This window comes from Lygodium microphyllum, chromosome 17, assembly GCF_053477565.2.
Source record: "Lygodium microphyllum isolate KBCC chromosome 17, Lygodium_microphyllum_v1.1.10, whole genome shotgun sequence".
Lineage (NCBI taxonomy): Eukaryota > Viridiplantae > Streptophyta > Polypodiopsida > Schizaeales > Lygodiaceae > Lygodium > Lygodium microphyllum.
In genome coordinates, this window is record NC_141151.1 from 30,853,938 (window position 1) to 30,871,674 (window position 17,737).

The following is a 17,737-nucleotide window of genomic DNA, read 5'->3' on the forward strand; positions in this document are numbered from 1 at the left end:
TCCCAACATCACCATGGTACCCTCTAGGAAATCCGAGTCCACCTTGTCATAAGCTTTCTCGAAATCCAAGAGTAGTACGGCCAGTCTCTGCCCATTGTGCTGAGCTCACTCTGTCGCCTCAAAGAAGGTAAATACATTGTCTAGGATGCTTCTATCTTGGACAAAGCTTGCCTGTGTGTCATGGATGATGTCTAGAAGCACGGGGCGTAGTCGCCTACCAATCATCTTTACTAGTGCCTTATAGGCCATTGACAATAAGGTGATCGGTCTCCACTGGGAAAGCTCCAACCGGTCTCCTCCTTTGGGGAGAAGACTTATAAGGCCTGTCGAAAGACTCCCTGGAATCTCTCCTGAAGTGAAAATCTCCTAGAAGGCCATCAATAGGGGATCCTTCCCCACTTCCCAGTAGGTAGTGAAGAAGGCCTTAGAGAGGCCATCCTCCCCCGGGCATTTCTGCCCATCGTGTGTATGGAAAGTCTCCTCTAGTTCCTTCTCTGTGAAGGGGGCTAGGAGGGAGCGTTCCATCTCCTCTGTGACGAGGGACGGGATGTGGAAAATCCTCACGATTGTTTTCTTTTGTGCCCTTTGGCATGGAAAATGTGGTCATTGTTATGTGGTATTTGGTAGGATGTGATTGGTATGTCACTGTGCTCCTTTGATTGGGTCTTTTCTTGGCCCAAATACCCTTCTCTGGCACAATCACATATGAAGGCTGTTTCCATTCCTTCATTTCTGGGGTTACTAACACAACTGGACAACTTGGAATGCTTTTGTTTTTGATTCCACATCTGGGGTGCAAACTCACCTTGCCAAGTTGAAAGGTCTTCTACATTGACAGCTTGACCTTATTCAGCACATCGATCTCCTTTCCAGGGAGGACTTGGTCCCTTCACATATTGCAATTTGTGCTGCTTCTTTGCTGTGACTTTTGTACTCTTTGGTTATTTGATCTTTTGTAAAGCAAGTTTATGCACAATTGCCCAGAACACGATGGCCTAGAGCCGTCTTGCATCCTGTAATCATGTAATATTTTACTTTTTTTGTAATTAATACAATTACCTATTACAGAAAAAAGAGAGAGGAGAGAGACATGATCAAGATTGAAGATAGAGAGAGAGAATATCGAAGAGGAGAGAAGTCCATGAAGAATGTCACAATTGAGGTAGAGTTGAGTGAAGGGTTGAGTGAGATGGAGTGGAGTGGGGCGGGGTGGAATAAGGAGTACGACAAGAGGAGAGTGAAAGCATTAAAAAATGACCATATATTATTCAATTTCACACTTTCCAACAAAATTTCCCTTCTTTATCGAAATAAGAGGGCCAGAGAAAATCTCCATATTTCTTTCTCTTGAACAAGATATCTCCATATATTTATCCCAACTCTAGACTACTCGCAGGCACAGTGGACCCAAGGACACTATCAAGATGGGAGATACCCTAGTATGTTTGGACTACAAGGTGCAGTCATGCTATAGACCTTCATGATGTTTCCACAATAGAGACTCTCTTGAGGATTTGAATAGAGATCATCCACACTCTTTGGGGGAGATGGGAGAGGATATAGAGCAGCTTTGAGAGGATGAGCATGAGGGTAAGAAGAGAGGCCTTCTTGAGGACCTAGGACTCGGGCACCTTCTTTCATACGGCCCCTCAAATGGTCTAGCACTATAGCCCACCAGATTGGTTGTTCAAACAACCATGGCAAGTTTTTGAGCATGTTGTGATAAGGCATTTGAATAAGCCTTAAATAAGGTTATTTGTCCGTAGTTCTAAACCTAATACAGAAAGATCAAGCAACGTATAGAGTATATGTAATTCTATTCAGAGAGATGAGATGGGAAAGAAAAGTCAGTTCACCATGAAGTGTTTAGGTCTTGATGTGTATTTTCTGTTGGCTGATCGTCTCTTTGTCAAACTACGGCTCCATGTTTAAGCAAGTTAGAGGCTTCAATTTCTTATTCCTGGAAGTTATGAGGTGTGGAGAGCAATGACCATGCAAGATATTAAAGTTGAGTTCCTTTCTAATATTTCATATGAGGATACCCAACTCTAAAACTAACATGAAAATAAAACCACTTTCACCTTTCCTAAGCACTTTTAAGAGTCAGACTTCCTAATACCTATGGCTGAATATATCTAAATACCAAAGAGAATGCCTTAACTGCCAAAGAGATTGCCTCAAATGCATCCTACCCAGGTATGGAGAGACTGCACATATCTCAGTATTTTTTTCTAAATCTATAAGCATATAATTATTCTAAAGGCTTATCTAACTGGGTGGTATGTCTTTCTCTGTTTATACATATAATCATGTTTGGTAGTGGTTCAAATCCACATTTTTCTGTTTTGCAGTGAAATAACCCTGTACTCGTTTGGATATGGTCAAGCAAGGGATATGGCAAGGAAGCTTGTTGCAACTTACCGCCTTTGTAGTGAGCAACTATCATCTCAGGTATTGTTCTTATGCCCCTTGCCATTCAAATCTTGAAGTATAGGAGTTCAAAAGACTATACGCAAAAGTCGATCTCTCAACCAGGAAAGTTTACACTAGGGTCACAAGATAGCCCTGGGAGAGAAGATAAAAAGAATTTATTATTGCCCCAGCTCCCTTTTCTCCACTCTGGCATTTAGAATTGCTTGTGTGCAGTTCCAAACAAGGGCCAGAACAGTCTAAATAATGTTACTCCAATTTTTCCTGGGAACCTACATCAAGTAATTCAGACAATGTTAAAAACCTTTGCACACCTGGCCATCCAAATCTGCCATGCATTTGTGCTAGCTGCTATATGGTATACATGGAGGGCTAAGCAAAGTCCAAGGAAGAGGGGTATCCTGCAGCAAGTATTTTATGGTTCGTTCATTGGTAATTGTGGAAGAGAGAGATATTATTCTTTCTGGAAAAGTGGAGGTCCTGACTGAATCAATTAGGGAACTGATCCCCACGTAGGAATCATATGTTCTAAAGACTAAGTGCTTTGGAAAAGTTGAACAGAAGTCCTCTGAAACTCCTGCATATGAAGTGTCCTGAAGCTGATTGGAACATCCTCTGAGCATATGTAAGACGGAGCTCCAAAACTTTGCCAAGGTTGCAAGCACTGAGGAGTTCTTTTGTAGACAACTGGCAATGTCTTCTCTAGATGCTCTCCTGTATGAGACCCCTGATAAGCTCTCATATCCCTAGCAGGATGTGCTGGGCTATAGAAATTTTCTTGGTAAATGCCTCTGATCTGACCAGAATGCATGACCCATTGTCAATGATAAAAATAGTTCGTGCATCTTGGCCTCAGAGAACTGGTGAGTGCACTGCCAAACACAAGGTCCCCAAGTAATCCATCATAGGTCTGCCTCTCATCAGCAAATAATTTTGATAAAGGCCCCCAAGTAATCTATCCTAGGTTTTAGCTTTCACCGGCGAAGAGGATTGCAAGTACGTCTCCGAACCAGCTTTGCCTTATGACATGCCCAAAGGTAGTGCTTGGGCACTGTCTGGAGCATGTCTAGCACATTCCATCCTGCTGCCTTTGTACTAGATTACTGCCTAGAGCCAGGTTGGTGTCAGCAATCAACCACAAGAAGAGCACCTTTCTCGCTCACTAGCCATCCTAGAGGTGCCTTCTCCGAATGCCCATTCGTGGTGGTGGTGACAAATATCAACAGTCTGCATCAAGGACACTAGGTCTTTCCTCTCAGACCTATTGCCTTGATACTTCTGCAAGGTAAGCCTAGGAGAGGATGCCCCTGCCACTCTTTGTCTAACTGCAGCATGCCAGGATTTTCTACTTTCTATTCCACTAAGCCCTTTGTGACACTTGACATCTGTACAAGGATGGCATCTCACATAGTGGTAAGTATATCCCTAGAGACGAGTTTGCTTGACCCATTGCAGCCCGTTCAGTGCCCTGACCTGTCTGTTGCAAATAATTGGCTGCCTGTCTTTATCTTCTTGACATCTTGGGGTCCTATACTGAGCAATCAGAGTCTCTACAGGACAGAGATCTTCCATTGAAAAAAGTAAAATTAAATCAGAAGCGCACTGCAGAGACCCCGTCAGTCTTAGGGCACTGTGAGAAATGTAGAATGAGGAAGATTCATTGTGAAGTAGTACAAATCGTTGCAATGATGGCCTTCACAGTGTGTTCCTTGCAGTTTTTCCTGCATTGAGTGAGTCTACCACAAGCTTTCCCAAGAGGTCTGTCTGTAACACTTTGGATCATTGATGTCTAGGTCACTCTGTGACTTGTGCTGACAGACAGTTCCAAGACACCTGAGCCTGGGGATCCTATGACCCATATAAATGAACCACAGGAAGCCCCAGACCAAGCAGTGTAGCTTTTCCATGCAGGAAGCAAAGAAACACAAGCAAGGCAGTGATCAGATGATAGCTAGGTATGTGGTTGACCACTAAGGTTTTGCTAGCTGGGCACTGCTCCAGTATGACAGCTTCTCTTGTAGAGTCCAGCATTGGGACAAGCTGCTCCTTCTACTGATTTGTCTAGGCCCAGTTGAAACTCCCATATGAAACCCTAAATGGAGCCTAGTCCTTATTGAGCTGTGAGTTTGTGAGTTTTTTTCACCGGTTGATCTTTACTACTCCCACAGTGCAATAATTTGTAGAGCCAGCTGAAGCCCTGTCTAATATAACACACTGTCATAGACATGTTTTGATTCTGGCAACTGTGTTTAACTCTTCACTGGGAGCATTGATATTCACTCGGGTCAATGCACATGGCCTCCTCCAGAATTGATGGCCAACTGTTGGATGTGTGTTGAAGGACCCATGTCCTTTACTTGTACATGTTTCTTCCTGATTGAAGCAGATCCTCTCATAAACAACACACAAGGTTGACGTAGGACAGGATATTTCCATTGCATGCTTGCGGAGTTAGTGAGATTTTGTAGAGCTTTAGCACTTTAAAGGAAAGAAAGCAACCACAATACCCCTTCTTCTTGCACCCAAAAGAATTCACAAGCTTTAAAATTCTTTTGGTGACCTGGACCCTGATAACGGTGTGCATACTCTGAAGTACAATAAGCTGCTTTCAGAGTGAGTGGTAAACAGTTACCAAAAAGAGCAGGAGACTAATATCTTCAAAGATGAACATTTGTCCTTTCCAAAGAAGAGAAAATACTATATAAATGTACACCCCAGAAAAATGAACCTGAGGTAATGAAATACAATAAGAGCCCTGCATAGGACTTCAAAATAACATCTAAACTCTGAATGAAGTCTAAAAGATTTACCAATTCCAATTCTATGTTGTACAGGACCACTATGACTATGGTATGAGAGCTGTCATAGCTGTCCTGAGGGCAGCTGGGAACTTGAAGAGAAAGTACAAAGATCAGGATGAAGCTGTTCTTGTGCTACGGGCAATCAGGGACGTGAATCTTCCAAAGTTTCTTTCTCATGACATACCTCTTTTTGAAGGGATCATGTCGGACCTGTTTCCTGGAGTGGTAATTTGAATTCCACGTTGAATTTTAACATAAAGATCAACAATATAATTTTATGGTTCCTTCACTTCAATCAGCTATTTCAAAGGGTAATTAAAATTTCAGAACAGTAAACAGAATAAAGGAAGTTCCTGTGTCCTGCAGGGTTGTAATTGATCTTGCTAGCATGTGCACAAAAACTTAGGTCATGGAAGCCAGAGAATTTAGCATCATAGTAAAGATAACACACTTTTCACAGTAAGGCATGGGAAATGATGCAATCTGGCAAGCTGTTACTGTTATTAGCATGATGCTTAGTCATGCATACTTTTAGACATCTTCTGTCAGAAGATTCTTACCTAGTTCATGTTGGCTGTGAGATTGTGTGACCACCTGTAGGGTAGATGGAATTACAATGTGGTGTTCCTTTGTGCAACCAACCCAACAGCTGCCCACCCACAGAGAACAGAAAATTCTATTTAACGAATCCTTGGAGAAAGATCCCCCTAGGTAAAAATATGAAGCACAAACAAGGCCCTGGAAAGAGCAAGTGAGTACATCATAAGAAGATTGTGTAAAGAGCTGCTTGGATGGAGTCCTTAAGTGTATGGATGGGTGTGTGATCTCCAGCTAATCTGCAAGCCAGATGACATCTCAAGGACCAGTTACTCTATTCCTAATGGTGAGCTTCGTATCTGGAGCAAAGCAAATCTGCAGGAAGACATTGGCCAAGAGAGCACCGGGGTTGCACTAGAGTCTCCTGGTGATGGTGCTGGACTGAATGCATTCTCATGAGTTGTGCCCGGTCCTTCTATCTGCACTGCTTAAGTATCCTAAGCATCTTGTTCAGGCCCCTGTTGCAGTGGTTCTGATGCTTGGAGAGAAGGACGTGTTGAGGAAGGGGAGAAGGAGGCAACTTGGGCAAGAAAGTGGATGAAGGTTATGAGGGTAGAATAGGAGACTGACGACTCTTCCATGTGTGGACGGAAGGGAACACCTAACAAGTATGTTTGCAATGAAGGAGACCAGAGTGCAGGCTGAGATGGCTGGAGAGGTGGGTAGCACTGTGCACAAGGAGATGGTGGGAATTCAAGAGGAGAGACGGCGGCGATGGTGCATGGTGGTGTTGTGCAAGGAAGGGGCGGTGGTGCAAGAGGGACGGCAACCATTCAATGGAGGGTAGGAGTGGTGATGCAATAAGAAAGGGGGGGGGGGGAGTGGGGCACTGGTGGAGTAGGGAGAGGGGTGGTGTTGAGTAGGAGAGGGGATGCGAGGTTGGGGTGATGCTGGTGGAGTAGGGCAATACTGGTTGGCAGGCGCTGGAAGAAGAAGCAGGTGGTGAAGCAGGAGAGGGGCAGCGATGTTGATGGACCAGAGCAGTGCCTGGTATTAGGTACAGGGACAATGTGTCAAACGCTTCAGTGCTGTTAGGCACCGGTTCAGTGGGTCACTCATCTTATTATTATGACATGGTGGTACAGGGACAATGTGTCAAGTGCTTCAGTGCTGTAGACACCAGTTCAGTGGGTCAGTCCGCTCATTATTATGACATGGTGGTAATACACAAGTCATTGCACAATTTCATTTTTTATCTTTCTGCATGAAAAGAAAAATGCTATTAATGACACCATGGAGAAAATCATCTTGAGGTAAAAATACAAAATACACAAAGAAGGCCATGTACAGGACAACTGACTACCATAACTACAATGGTTGTATGAACAACCAAGCTGGTGGGCTATAGTCCCAAGCCATACAAGGGGCTAGGTGAAAGAAGGTGCTGGAATCCATGTCCTCATGAAAGCCTCCCCTATTGCAGGCTTAGTCATCCACATAGAATCTATCAATTTGGGAGAATGTCCTTGCCCCAATTGCCTTGTGTTTCCTTGAAAAAGTGAAGGAATCCAGCTGGTCTCTCAAACTCTGCCATAAACCAGGCTCGTATCCCTTAACATGGGAAATAAAGACCTCCCATGCTGCACGTGCTGCTCCTCTGATAACATCAATGTGTCTGCCCCTTTTATCCTCAGAAGCCTTAACCATATTCAAGTCAGCTTCTACTATCTAGTGATCGACCTGGGGTAGTGACTGGTTGAAGGTGGTCCAAAGTTGTCTCCTCTCCTGTTGCGCATTAGGGGGCATAAATGACGAATAGTAGAATGAGTGCCTTGTCTATGCTCATGGACGCCTTCAGGGCCCTCCCTGAGATTAGGATGCCCCAATCTTGAACTGCATGTAAGCAGTGCTCTCCCATGCAGATACACCCCCTTGCTTAAATCTCTTGAGGTACTCACAGTAGGATCCTAGTAAGTGAAAATTCCCCCTAGCAACAAGTTCCCAGTGCAATAAGAAATTCTCTCTTCCAAGAGGTGGTGCCATTGTAGCATAAGGAAGTCAGTTGATGCTCCAACTGGTGCTCTATGAAGATCATGTCCCATAAGGCTTCTTGCTTGGTGAAACAAATGTGCGCCAAAGCCCGGAACATCTCTCATTGCCTCCTCACTGCAATCTCCACAGCCTCATGAAGAGGAGGGAAGCAAGCAGAGTGGAGGGATTTGTAGCTTGCTGCTCTGATACCAATGACCTGCCCACATAGATTGCCAACCTACACATATGACAGGATACAAGCCATACAAGCACAAATGCAACATAGAGGATGGACATCGAGCTTACCTCCGAGCTGTAATGCCAAATGGTCTCACCCCCAAGCCTGGAAGCAGCAACATGTCATGCCAAGCTCCCATTAGAAGGGCTGATGTCCTGTACCTTCAGCCCACACCATCCTGATGTGTGGATGGAGCCACCTAGAGTTGAAAGTCCAAGAGCCATCATGTGAAAAGTGTTGCACAACTAAGCCTTGAGTCCTATTTATAGAATCTAATACAAACCTGAAAGTGCCCTGAAGGTGTTCAAATTACAAAACCCTTCAGCTACCTATGAGATGCTTCACACCTAGTGACCCCTAATAGATAATGGTGCAGGTGTCCATTCATGATGTCCAAGGATGTTATACTTTCACACTCAAAGTGGGCTAAGGGACATTGTCATAGATGCGAGCTGATTGTTGTATAACTGCTTTGTTTTCTAGATTGCTAGATGTAGTCGTGCCATAAATCTACATGGCATCTTTGGCAAATACTTTCTAGATTTTGGACAGATGCTTTCTTTTGTATTTGGGATTTTGGCACATTTTCCATTTAGCATCACATAGGGTTTGGCATCATAGACCACCTGATTGGCTGTGATCTTAGCCCTTGTATTAAAGTTTTTGTTGTATCCGTAATGTATGATTAAAGGTCTTTATGGTGTCTACATTGTTTTTACTTCAGAAAGGGGATTTTTCTGAGGTGTTTATTCATAGAGTTTTCTCTTCTTGAAAGAATCTTGACTATGTTATTCTATGTGACTTGTTGTCAAAAAAATTTTTTCTGTGAAAAAGTGCTAATTAATGTATGGAAATATTTACATCAGGCCTTCAGGTCTACTTTACATCTAGCAATATTCATGCTTGACTTTTTGGTTGTAAAGCACAGAGACTCCCTAAGCCAGACTATGAGGCGTTCATAATTGCCATACGGGAAAATTGCGAAAAGATGGGACTTATTGCTGTCGACACATTCATAGCAAAGGTTTTGGAGCTATATGAGATGATTGTTGTGAGGCATGGTTTGATGTTGGTAGGCCATTCCTTTGGAGCAAAGACAAGCATGTACAGAGTCCTTGCAGCTTGTTTAAATGACCTTTTTAAGAAAGGTCTAGAGATGACAACAAGGTACAAGCTGTACTCAGCATTTCTGTCATATTGATACATTATGAAGTCAATTTGATATCTTAAGTAAAGTCTAATTATGTGATTCTTCAAGTTCCTTATTTTTGAGTGAAGATTCCTACTGATATCTCTGGCCTATGGGAATATTGGAGATTTGATCTATCTGGACTGTTTAGTTTTGCACTTTGAAAGAGCCAAATTTTAATGTTGTAGTCCTTGTGATTTTTTCCTGCAAGGTGTGAGATGTGTATTATCTTTCAAGAGCTCCCCTTTGGTCTATGTGTGTATCATGTTGAGAGAGTATGTTGCCTGATTAATTTTCTAGCAGCACCAGGAATAGACCTAGAATTTGACGTATAGGTTCTCGTTTTACACTTGCTTACACTTGAAGCTCAGTGTTGCCATGAAATATGATAAAAGTTGAGTTTGCAGTAGTGTAAACTCAAGAAAATCACACAGCATTAATGTTATGTTGATGCTTATTTTATTCATGCAGGTATGATGTCTTGAATCCAAAATCAATTACTATGGGGCAGTTATATGGTCAATTTGACCCTGTGTCACATGAGTGGACAGACGGTGTGTTGGCAAAGCTTTTTAGAAACCAAGCAGCAGATCCAAGTCCTGAAAGGAAATGGCTAGTATTTGATGGCCCTGTTGATGCTATTTGGATAGAGAATATGAACACGGTAAGCAAACAATGTCAACATTCTCAATTCACTGTAGCAGGCATCTCTTATGTATACAAGGATTATACCATAATTTATAGTGGACATGCATCATATAAGTCCAGTGTTTTGTTGGCTGTCTGCCCCTCCTTGCAGCTGACAATAATTAAACAGGATGTCAAGGCCCAGTTTCACGGGGTTGAGATATTAGTGTTTACAGTATTAATTTGATTAAAAAGCATTGTCCATTATGGGAAGACTTGCAGTGTCTGTGATTCGCTCAGCCAGGATTTGTATTGTTGTCTCCAATGTTTGTGAGCATCTAGATTAGGTGCTGGTCTGTGCGAACCAGCATCTGGTGGCCCCCCCTGCTTTGCAAGCTGCTGTGCTGAGTATAACGCCAATAGGGGTTAGCTCTTTGGAATCAAATCCCATGGTCTACAAATCTATGTGATTCCTTGGTAAAAACCTCAACAAGCCCAGACTGCCCTGAGAGGCTTGTATATATGGTCCCAGCTTGACCTTGTATCAGCTGCAGCCAGGTATCAGCTCCAGCCAGGCTATTGAGCACATGTACTTCATTCTAAAGTCTTCTAAGTAATATAATTAGCCACTTTTTTCTTATTAAAAGAAAAGAGAGAGCCTCAACAACCATGGGGCAGCAGCTAGCTCTGCTTGCACAATCTCATGTGGCTCAGATGGTTTGAAGTGTATCATCCTAGAAATGTTCACATTGGTGGCCTCTCTGTCCTTTGCGATCTGCTGTGAAGATGAGAAAGCCAGAAAGCAGGTGCATACATGAGCGTTGGAGTGACTAATGTGTTGAGAAGACAGCTTTATATGACGATATTCGTTCCACTACATTGCCCTGGTATTATTTTGTGATGCTGAAGTGGCAATCCAACTAGCAGAGGTATCAAAGGTCACGATCTTGATCTTCCCTAGGTTCACCATGAGATTCCTCTCTGTGCAAAAGTAAACAGGGCATCAAGATAAGGCTGTGATCCCTCAGGAGAATTTGATATCAACACAATGTTTTCTGTGTACAGTAAGATGAGGATCAAGATTCTTTCTAGTGGTGCTCTTGCTTTTCCAATTCTCTTTACAAAATTAGCAATCTCATCAAGATGTATAGTCCAAGGACTGTAGGCAAGAGGGGCAGCCTTGTTTCAGACCAATCATTCTCTGGACTATGTCAGACATCCCACCAGGCACTGGTACCCTTCCCGTCACTAACTCACATAGTGCAAAGGTCACCTAGATCATCTCTGGTGGTACTCCTATGACCTGGAGTCTTGTGTGAGAGCCTGTCCCATAGTATTATGTCAAATGCTTTGGGAAAGTCTACAAAACAACAATATATCCTCTGTTGGTGGACCTGTTCTTCATGATGCAGGCAGGCAGCCCCAGATGGCAATCCAGCCCCCCTCCATGGCCTCTTGCCCCCATCCCCCTAGACCGCCCTCAGAGGCTTGTACACTTGATATATCTGTGACTCTGCATCAGCTCCAGTTGGTGTGCCTAGCCTTCCTCAATGATGGCTCCTAGGGTAAAAATATTGTCAAAGGGGAGTATCCTTTTTTGAAGCCAACCTGTCTAGTTGCTCTATGCCCAATGGCTCTCAGCCCATCTTTCCAAACGCATGCTCAAGGATAGAACTGAAAATCCTTGTGACACGAGGCTAATCATGATTGTCCTATAGTTGCTGGGCTCCATGGCATCTTCTGGTTTGTGAATGGGTACAATAATGTTGGTGATTCAACTTGATGGAAATCCCTTGCATAGGGATTTATTAAATATGTGGTCTAGAGGGGGAGCAAGCAGGTTCCTCACATGTGAGAAGTGTTATCAGCAACTAGTCCATCATTATCTTGAGCCTTGCTATTTTGTAGCTGATGGATAGCTCCCCTTACCATGTTGGTGTGAAAGAAGGATAAAAGGTTTGTGAGATGGGAGGATCGAGGTGCAGTTGAGAGTTCAGTAGACAGTGTGAGAGTGAGAGAGGCAGAGTGTAGCACAACACCCAATCCAATAGACTGAAAGAGTGTATCTAGAAAGTACAAAGTACAACCCTTAAACCTTAGGGTTGTAGGGGGTGTTCACACCCGACACACACTAAGTGCCCATAAGTGTGTAACATAAGCACATAAGCACATATGACAATAAGACTATAGGTTTGGGGGAAAAAACCTCTCTTACCGAGAGTAAAAAGTGCCCCAGTGTTCTACTGATCACCGACACTCCCATATGAGCGTAGGCGTAAGTGAGGCGTGAGTCAAATACCCAATAAACCCCCTTGGAGTGAAGAGTGATCAAGAGTACAAGGATCATCCGCCACCAAAGGATATCAAATTTAAAGCATCGCGAAATGCTTCAAATTTGTCACGAGGAAGACCTTTGGTGAAGATTTCTGCCACATTACTGGTGGTAGGACAATAGACAAGGCTGATATCACCTGCATGTAGCCTCTCTCTGACAAAGTGATAATGGATCTCAATGTGTTTTGTGCGGGCATGAAACACTGGGTTCTGTGCCACTGCAATGGCACTCTGACTGTCAGTGAACAAAGGAGTAGGCTCCATAACAGATACATCCAGATCAGCTAGCAAGCGTCTAAGCCATACGCATTCAACTGTGGTAGTGAAAGCTGCCTTGTATTCAGCTTCACATGACGATGTGGCAACAGTGGATTGTTTCTTGCTAAGCCAAGAAATGCAAGAAGAGCCAAGAAAGAAACAATTGCCACTAGTGGAGTGATGTGTATTATAATCACCAGCCCAATCAGAATCACTGTAAGCATGTAACTGCAGTGGTCCCTCCTTGGCATAAAGCAACCCAAGAGATTGAGTATCCTGCAAGTAACGAAAAACACGCTTGACAGCTTGCCAATGTGATATACGTGGCTGATGCATATACCTACTCAAAGCTGAAACTGCAAACTGTATGTCCGGCCTAGTTTTGCATAGGTAGATAAGATATCCAACTGCAGGAGCATATGTATGTATATCAAACAAATCATTGTCATCATGTAATGACAGTTTCAGTCCAGGTTCCATGGGGGTACAAACTGGCTTGCAATCCTGTAAGCCAAACTTCTCAAGAAGCTGCCCAATATACCTTGACTATAATAGCCCAATACCTCGAGCATCATGTATGAACTGGATACCCAAATAGTAATGCAAAACTCCCAAGTCAGACATGTCAAAAGTTTGCTGCAAATTTTGTTTGAATGCTGAAATCTGATCAGCATGTGATCCAGTGAGCAAAAGGTCATCAACATAAAGACATATAATCAACATAGATCCCCCTTCTTTACATACGTAAAGGGTAGACTCAGATAAGCTGTTTAGAAACCCCTGACCAAGCAAGAAAGCATCTATTTTTGCATACCAAGCTCTAGGAGCTTGTTTCAAACCATATAGTGCCTTTTTGAGCTTGCATACCAAATGTTCTGAGCCTTCAACTGCAAAACCAATGGGCTACTGTACATAAACTTCCTCCTGAAGTTCCCCATGTAAAAATGCAGTTTTGATATCTAGCTAATGCACTGTCCAACCATAATGTGTAGCCAAAGCAATCATAGACCTGATGGTCGTCATACGGGAAGTAGGAGCAAATGTCTCTCATAGTCAATGCCCTTTTTCTGTGCGTAGCCTTTAGCTACAAGCCGTGCCTTGTATTTATCAATGGATCCATGTGCTTTCCTTTTCAGTTTGTAGACCCATTTCGTTCCAATGGCTTTCTTCCCAAATGGCAAGGACACCAAATCCCAAGTTTGATTCTTAGTAACAGAATCTAATTCAGCTTGCATTGCTGCCATCCAATGCATACTGTGTTGTGCATCCTCAAAACATTCAGGCTCTTCATTATCAAAAGTACTTGCTGCCATAACAAACTCCATGGTATGTGCTGAATCATGCAAACGAGTTTGCCTTCTAGTACGACCAGCCATGGGTGCATCCAAAGGACTATCTTGCATAGTCTGCAAATACCATCTAGGTAACTGTCTAGCTTCCTGACTGTGTGCAAGCTCTTGCTGAATTTCAGTTTCAGCATTATGCTGAATATTCCGATCAGCCAATGGCTGAATTTCTGCACTTTCCATAGGAGCAGCTGGCTGAACATTAGGTTCATTTTCTGAAGCTCCAGCTGAATCACCAAAAGTAATGGGCAGCAGCCCTTCAAAAACATCACGGGCAGCCTGATATGTGTCCAAACCAGCCAAGGATAATTCTGATTTTTCATAAAAAACATCATCCCTGCTAACAAAAACCTTCTTTGTAACGGGATCATAGAGTCTGTAGCCTTTGCTCTCATTGCTATATCCCTGAAAATGCACTTAACAGCCTTGTTGTCCAACTTTTTCCTAAGTACTTGTGGAATATGGGCATAGGCAAGACACCCAAAGGTACGGAAGTGGCCAACAGAAGGTTTACGACTGTTCCAAGCCTCAAAAGGTGTGATGGTCTTCAAGGATTTGGTAGGGCATCTGTTCAAAATATGGCAAGCACACATGACTGCTTCCATCCAAAAACTATGATGCAAGCTCTTTGCCTTCAGCATATATCTGGCCATCTCCATGAGTGACCAATTCTTCCTCTCTGCTACCCCATTCTGCTGTGGAGTATAGACAGTAGTGTACTGATGGACTATGCCTTTCTGCTTCAAAAAAGAATTCAGCATAGAGGACATGTATTCCCCCCCTCGGTCCGAACGGAGAGTCTTAATTTTGCATCCAGATTGATTTTCAACAAGTGCACTGAAAGCCAAAAATGCATCATACACTTTTGACTTCTTTTTCAAACAGTAGACCCAGCAAAAACGTGTAAAGTCATTAATGAATGTCACAAAATAATAACAACCGCCCAATGACATTGTTTGCATAGGCCCACAAACATCTGAATGCACCAACTGCAATTTGGTTGTTGCTCTAAAAGCAACATCACGGGGAAATGAGAAACGATGCATTTTTCCCAAAATGCATCCCTCGCACTTAGGGAAAATGCATCCCTCGCATAAGTGCTCAGGAGGTCTCTCCAAGAGAGGTAAGCCATCCAGCATCTGAGTACGCTGCAAAAGCATCAAGTTGCCAAAGTTTACATGCCCCAAACGAGCATGCCGTAACTCCACCTGTATCATAGAAGGAGTAAGAGTGGATGTCAAGTATGCCGTCTGATCTACTGAAAAAGCATCCAACTCATATAAACCATGACACAAAGATCCTATCAAGACCAAAGTCATGCGTTCTTTATCTCTAACCATGCAACGGTCATTATCAAATGTGACCCGCAACCCACAACGTGCCAAAGAAGAAATAGAAAGCAAATTCTTCTTGATTCCAGGCACAAACAAAGCATCCTACAGGTGGAGAATAGAGCCATCAATGGCTGAGCTGAATCTCCCCAATACCACGAACAGGGTATGATGCATTATTGGCACACTGTACAGATTTCCCAACGGGAGGTGCACTAACTGAAGCAAACAGATCTCTGCGAGATGTAGTATGTCTAGAAGCACCACTGTCAAAGAACCAAGTGTCAGCATCCTCTGTAGAGCTAAGTGCTCTATCGGCCCAAGAGATGTCATAACTGCAAGTGTACAAACAATAGTCCCTCTCCACAACAAAGGACGCGGACTCACTAGCACTGGAAGGAGTAGTAGAAACAGACATTCCGGACTCCTCCTTCTGTTTGGCAATGCGCTTCCTGCACTCAGTGATATAGTGGCCTGGCTTCTTAGAATAATGACATTTTCCTTTTTTTTTCTTGCGTCCCCCCTTGTGTTTGATTCTGCGATGTGCCCGAAGTGCCAGAACTCTGTGGAGCATTTTTCACCTTGCTGTTTTTGCCTTTCTGTCTTGCCAGAAAAGCCTGCTCAGAGACTATAGCATCCACACCACTATTTTTCCTTGTTTGCTCCTCCTCTAGGAGCAAACTAACCAGCTGAATAAAAGTGAGTGGGTGCTCGGCAATCCTCATGGTGAGGTTCAATGCAGTATGAAAAGACAAGTATGAAGGAGGTAAGGAATTCAAGGTGGTGGATATCAACTGTGCATCCGAAAAGTACTCATCTACATTCATGAGTTGCTCTCTCAAGTCCTGAATCTTATTCAAGTGATCCTGCATAGAATCACCCTCATTCATCTTCAAAGTCTCTAACTCTTTCTTCAAGAAAGAGATTCGAGTCTCATTCTTTCCTGCAAACATATGCTCCAAAGTCAGCCATGCATCTCGTGAAGAAGATGCTGAACGAATGTGAGGGATGATGGACCGCTGGACTGCGAAAGCAATCAGTGACAAGGCCTGTGCATCACGTGTATCCCAAGCTTTTTGAGCTGCAGTTCTTGGAGGAAGTGGCTGAGGTGGAGCGGGCTGAGGTCCCCGTTGTCCACGTGCTCCTTGAGGAGGAGGAGTAACGGGAGCTACAACTCCCGGTCGAGTTTCCTCTCCACTGACATAATCCCATAAATTCTTGGCCACTAATACATTGTTCATCATGAATGACCATAGCGAGTAATTGTTTCCGTTCAATCTATCTTCCTTGGATACATACATAAATACATCACCTCCCTGATTTACCATGATGACAAATTTCCAAAGACAAATGAGCAATGTCAAAGCAGTAAGGACTGGAAATCTGCAAATTTCCAAAAATTGCAGCAAGCACACTTCTGCAATTAATGTGCAAGGGCGTACTCTGTCAAAAACTGTCTTTTAATGCACACTTCCCAAGGTGCAAACAGTGCTCAGCAACACTGTTATATCAAAATCCCCAAAATTTTTGCCAAAAATTTGTTCAAAATAGTCTTTCTGTGACTGTAACAGCAGTTTATATGCAACTGTCCTCAAAATATATAAAAGCCCCAAAATTTTTGATGAACAAGTCCAGAAATTTGCATCAAATTTAGCCCACACTTGTATCCTGTTTGCGGTGCCTGCAGCGTATGAACCTCCTCTCCCAGAAATTTATTCTGGAATAAAGTGATATATTTTTTTGTTTAAAAAAAATACCTGATGTGGTCAGGGCGGACGATAGTCTAGTTGCTGGCCTTTGGAGTAGTCGGGCGGATAGCGTGGCTGATGTGGTCTGGGCTGACGGTGAAACGACAGGTCGTAGGCTGACGGGGCAGTCGGGCGGCTTAAGCAGACGACGAGATGTAGAGGCAGCTCTTCAGACAGACGGGTGGCCAGCGCTCAGCAGGCGAGCGGCTCTTTGACGACAGGGCATAGGCGGGCGGCTCTCTGACGACAGACCGGTGGTTCTCAGGTGACGAGCGGGCATGGCCAGAGGCAGCGAGTTTGGCGGGCGTTCAATCTGGCAAGTGGTGCTGCCAAGACAAGGCCAGGTAGTTGCAGGACGAAGTGCTATAGGACAGGGGGCAATGGTCAACCTGTTGTAGTACAGGACGCAGATCGAGCTACTCTGCAGGAGAGGGCGCATATGTGGTGGTCTTGAGGCTGTGGCGACAGGGAGTAGAATTGGACTTGAGCACAAGACTTAGCTGAGCTGAACAGAGTCAATGCTCTGATACCAAATGTGAGATGGGAGGATCGAGGTGCAGCTGGGAGTTCAGTAGACAGTGTGAGAGTGAGAGAGACAGTGTAGCACAACACCCAATCCAATAGAATGAAAGAGTGTATCTAGAAAGTACAAAGTACAACCCTTAAACCTTAGGGTTGTAAGGGGTGTTCACACCCGACACACACTAAGTGCCCATAAGTGTGTAACATAAGCACATAAGCACATACGACAATAAGACTATAAGTCTGGGGAAAAAAACCTCTCCTACCGAGAGTAAAAGGTGCCCCAGTGTCCTACTAATCACCGACACTCCCATATGAGTGCAGGCGTAAGTGAGGCGTGAGTCA

The 17,737-nt window shown here is 43.7% G+C and overlaps 1 protein-coding gene across 1 annotated transcript in view; it reads left to right on the forward strand.

Moving 5' to 3' along the window:
* LOC148021747 (uncharacterized) overlaps positions 1-17,737 on the forward strand; it is a 419,898-nt gene that overhangs the window by 145,266 nt on the left and 256,895 nt on the right. The window contains exons 26-29 of the mRNA XM_087697283.1: positions 2,352-2,451; positions 5,265-5,456; positions 8,966-9,204; positions 9,698-9,890. Of these exons, the coding sequence (XP_087553409.1) occupies positions 2,352-2,451; positions 5,265-5,456; positions 8,966-9,204; positions 9,698-9,890 (724 nt within the window). The remainder of the gene's footprint in view (positions 1-2,351; positions 2,452-5,264; positions 5,457-8,965; positions 9,205-9,697; positions 9,891-17,737) is intronic.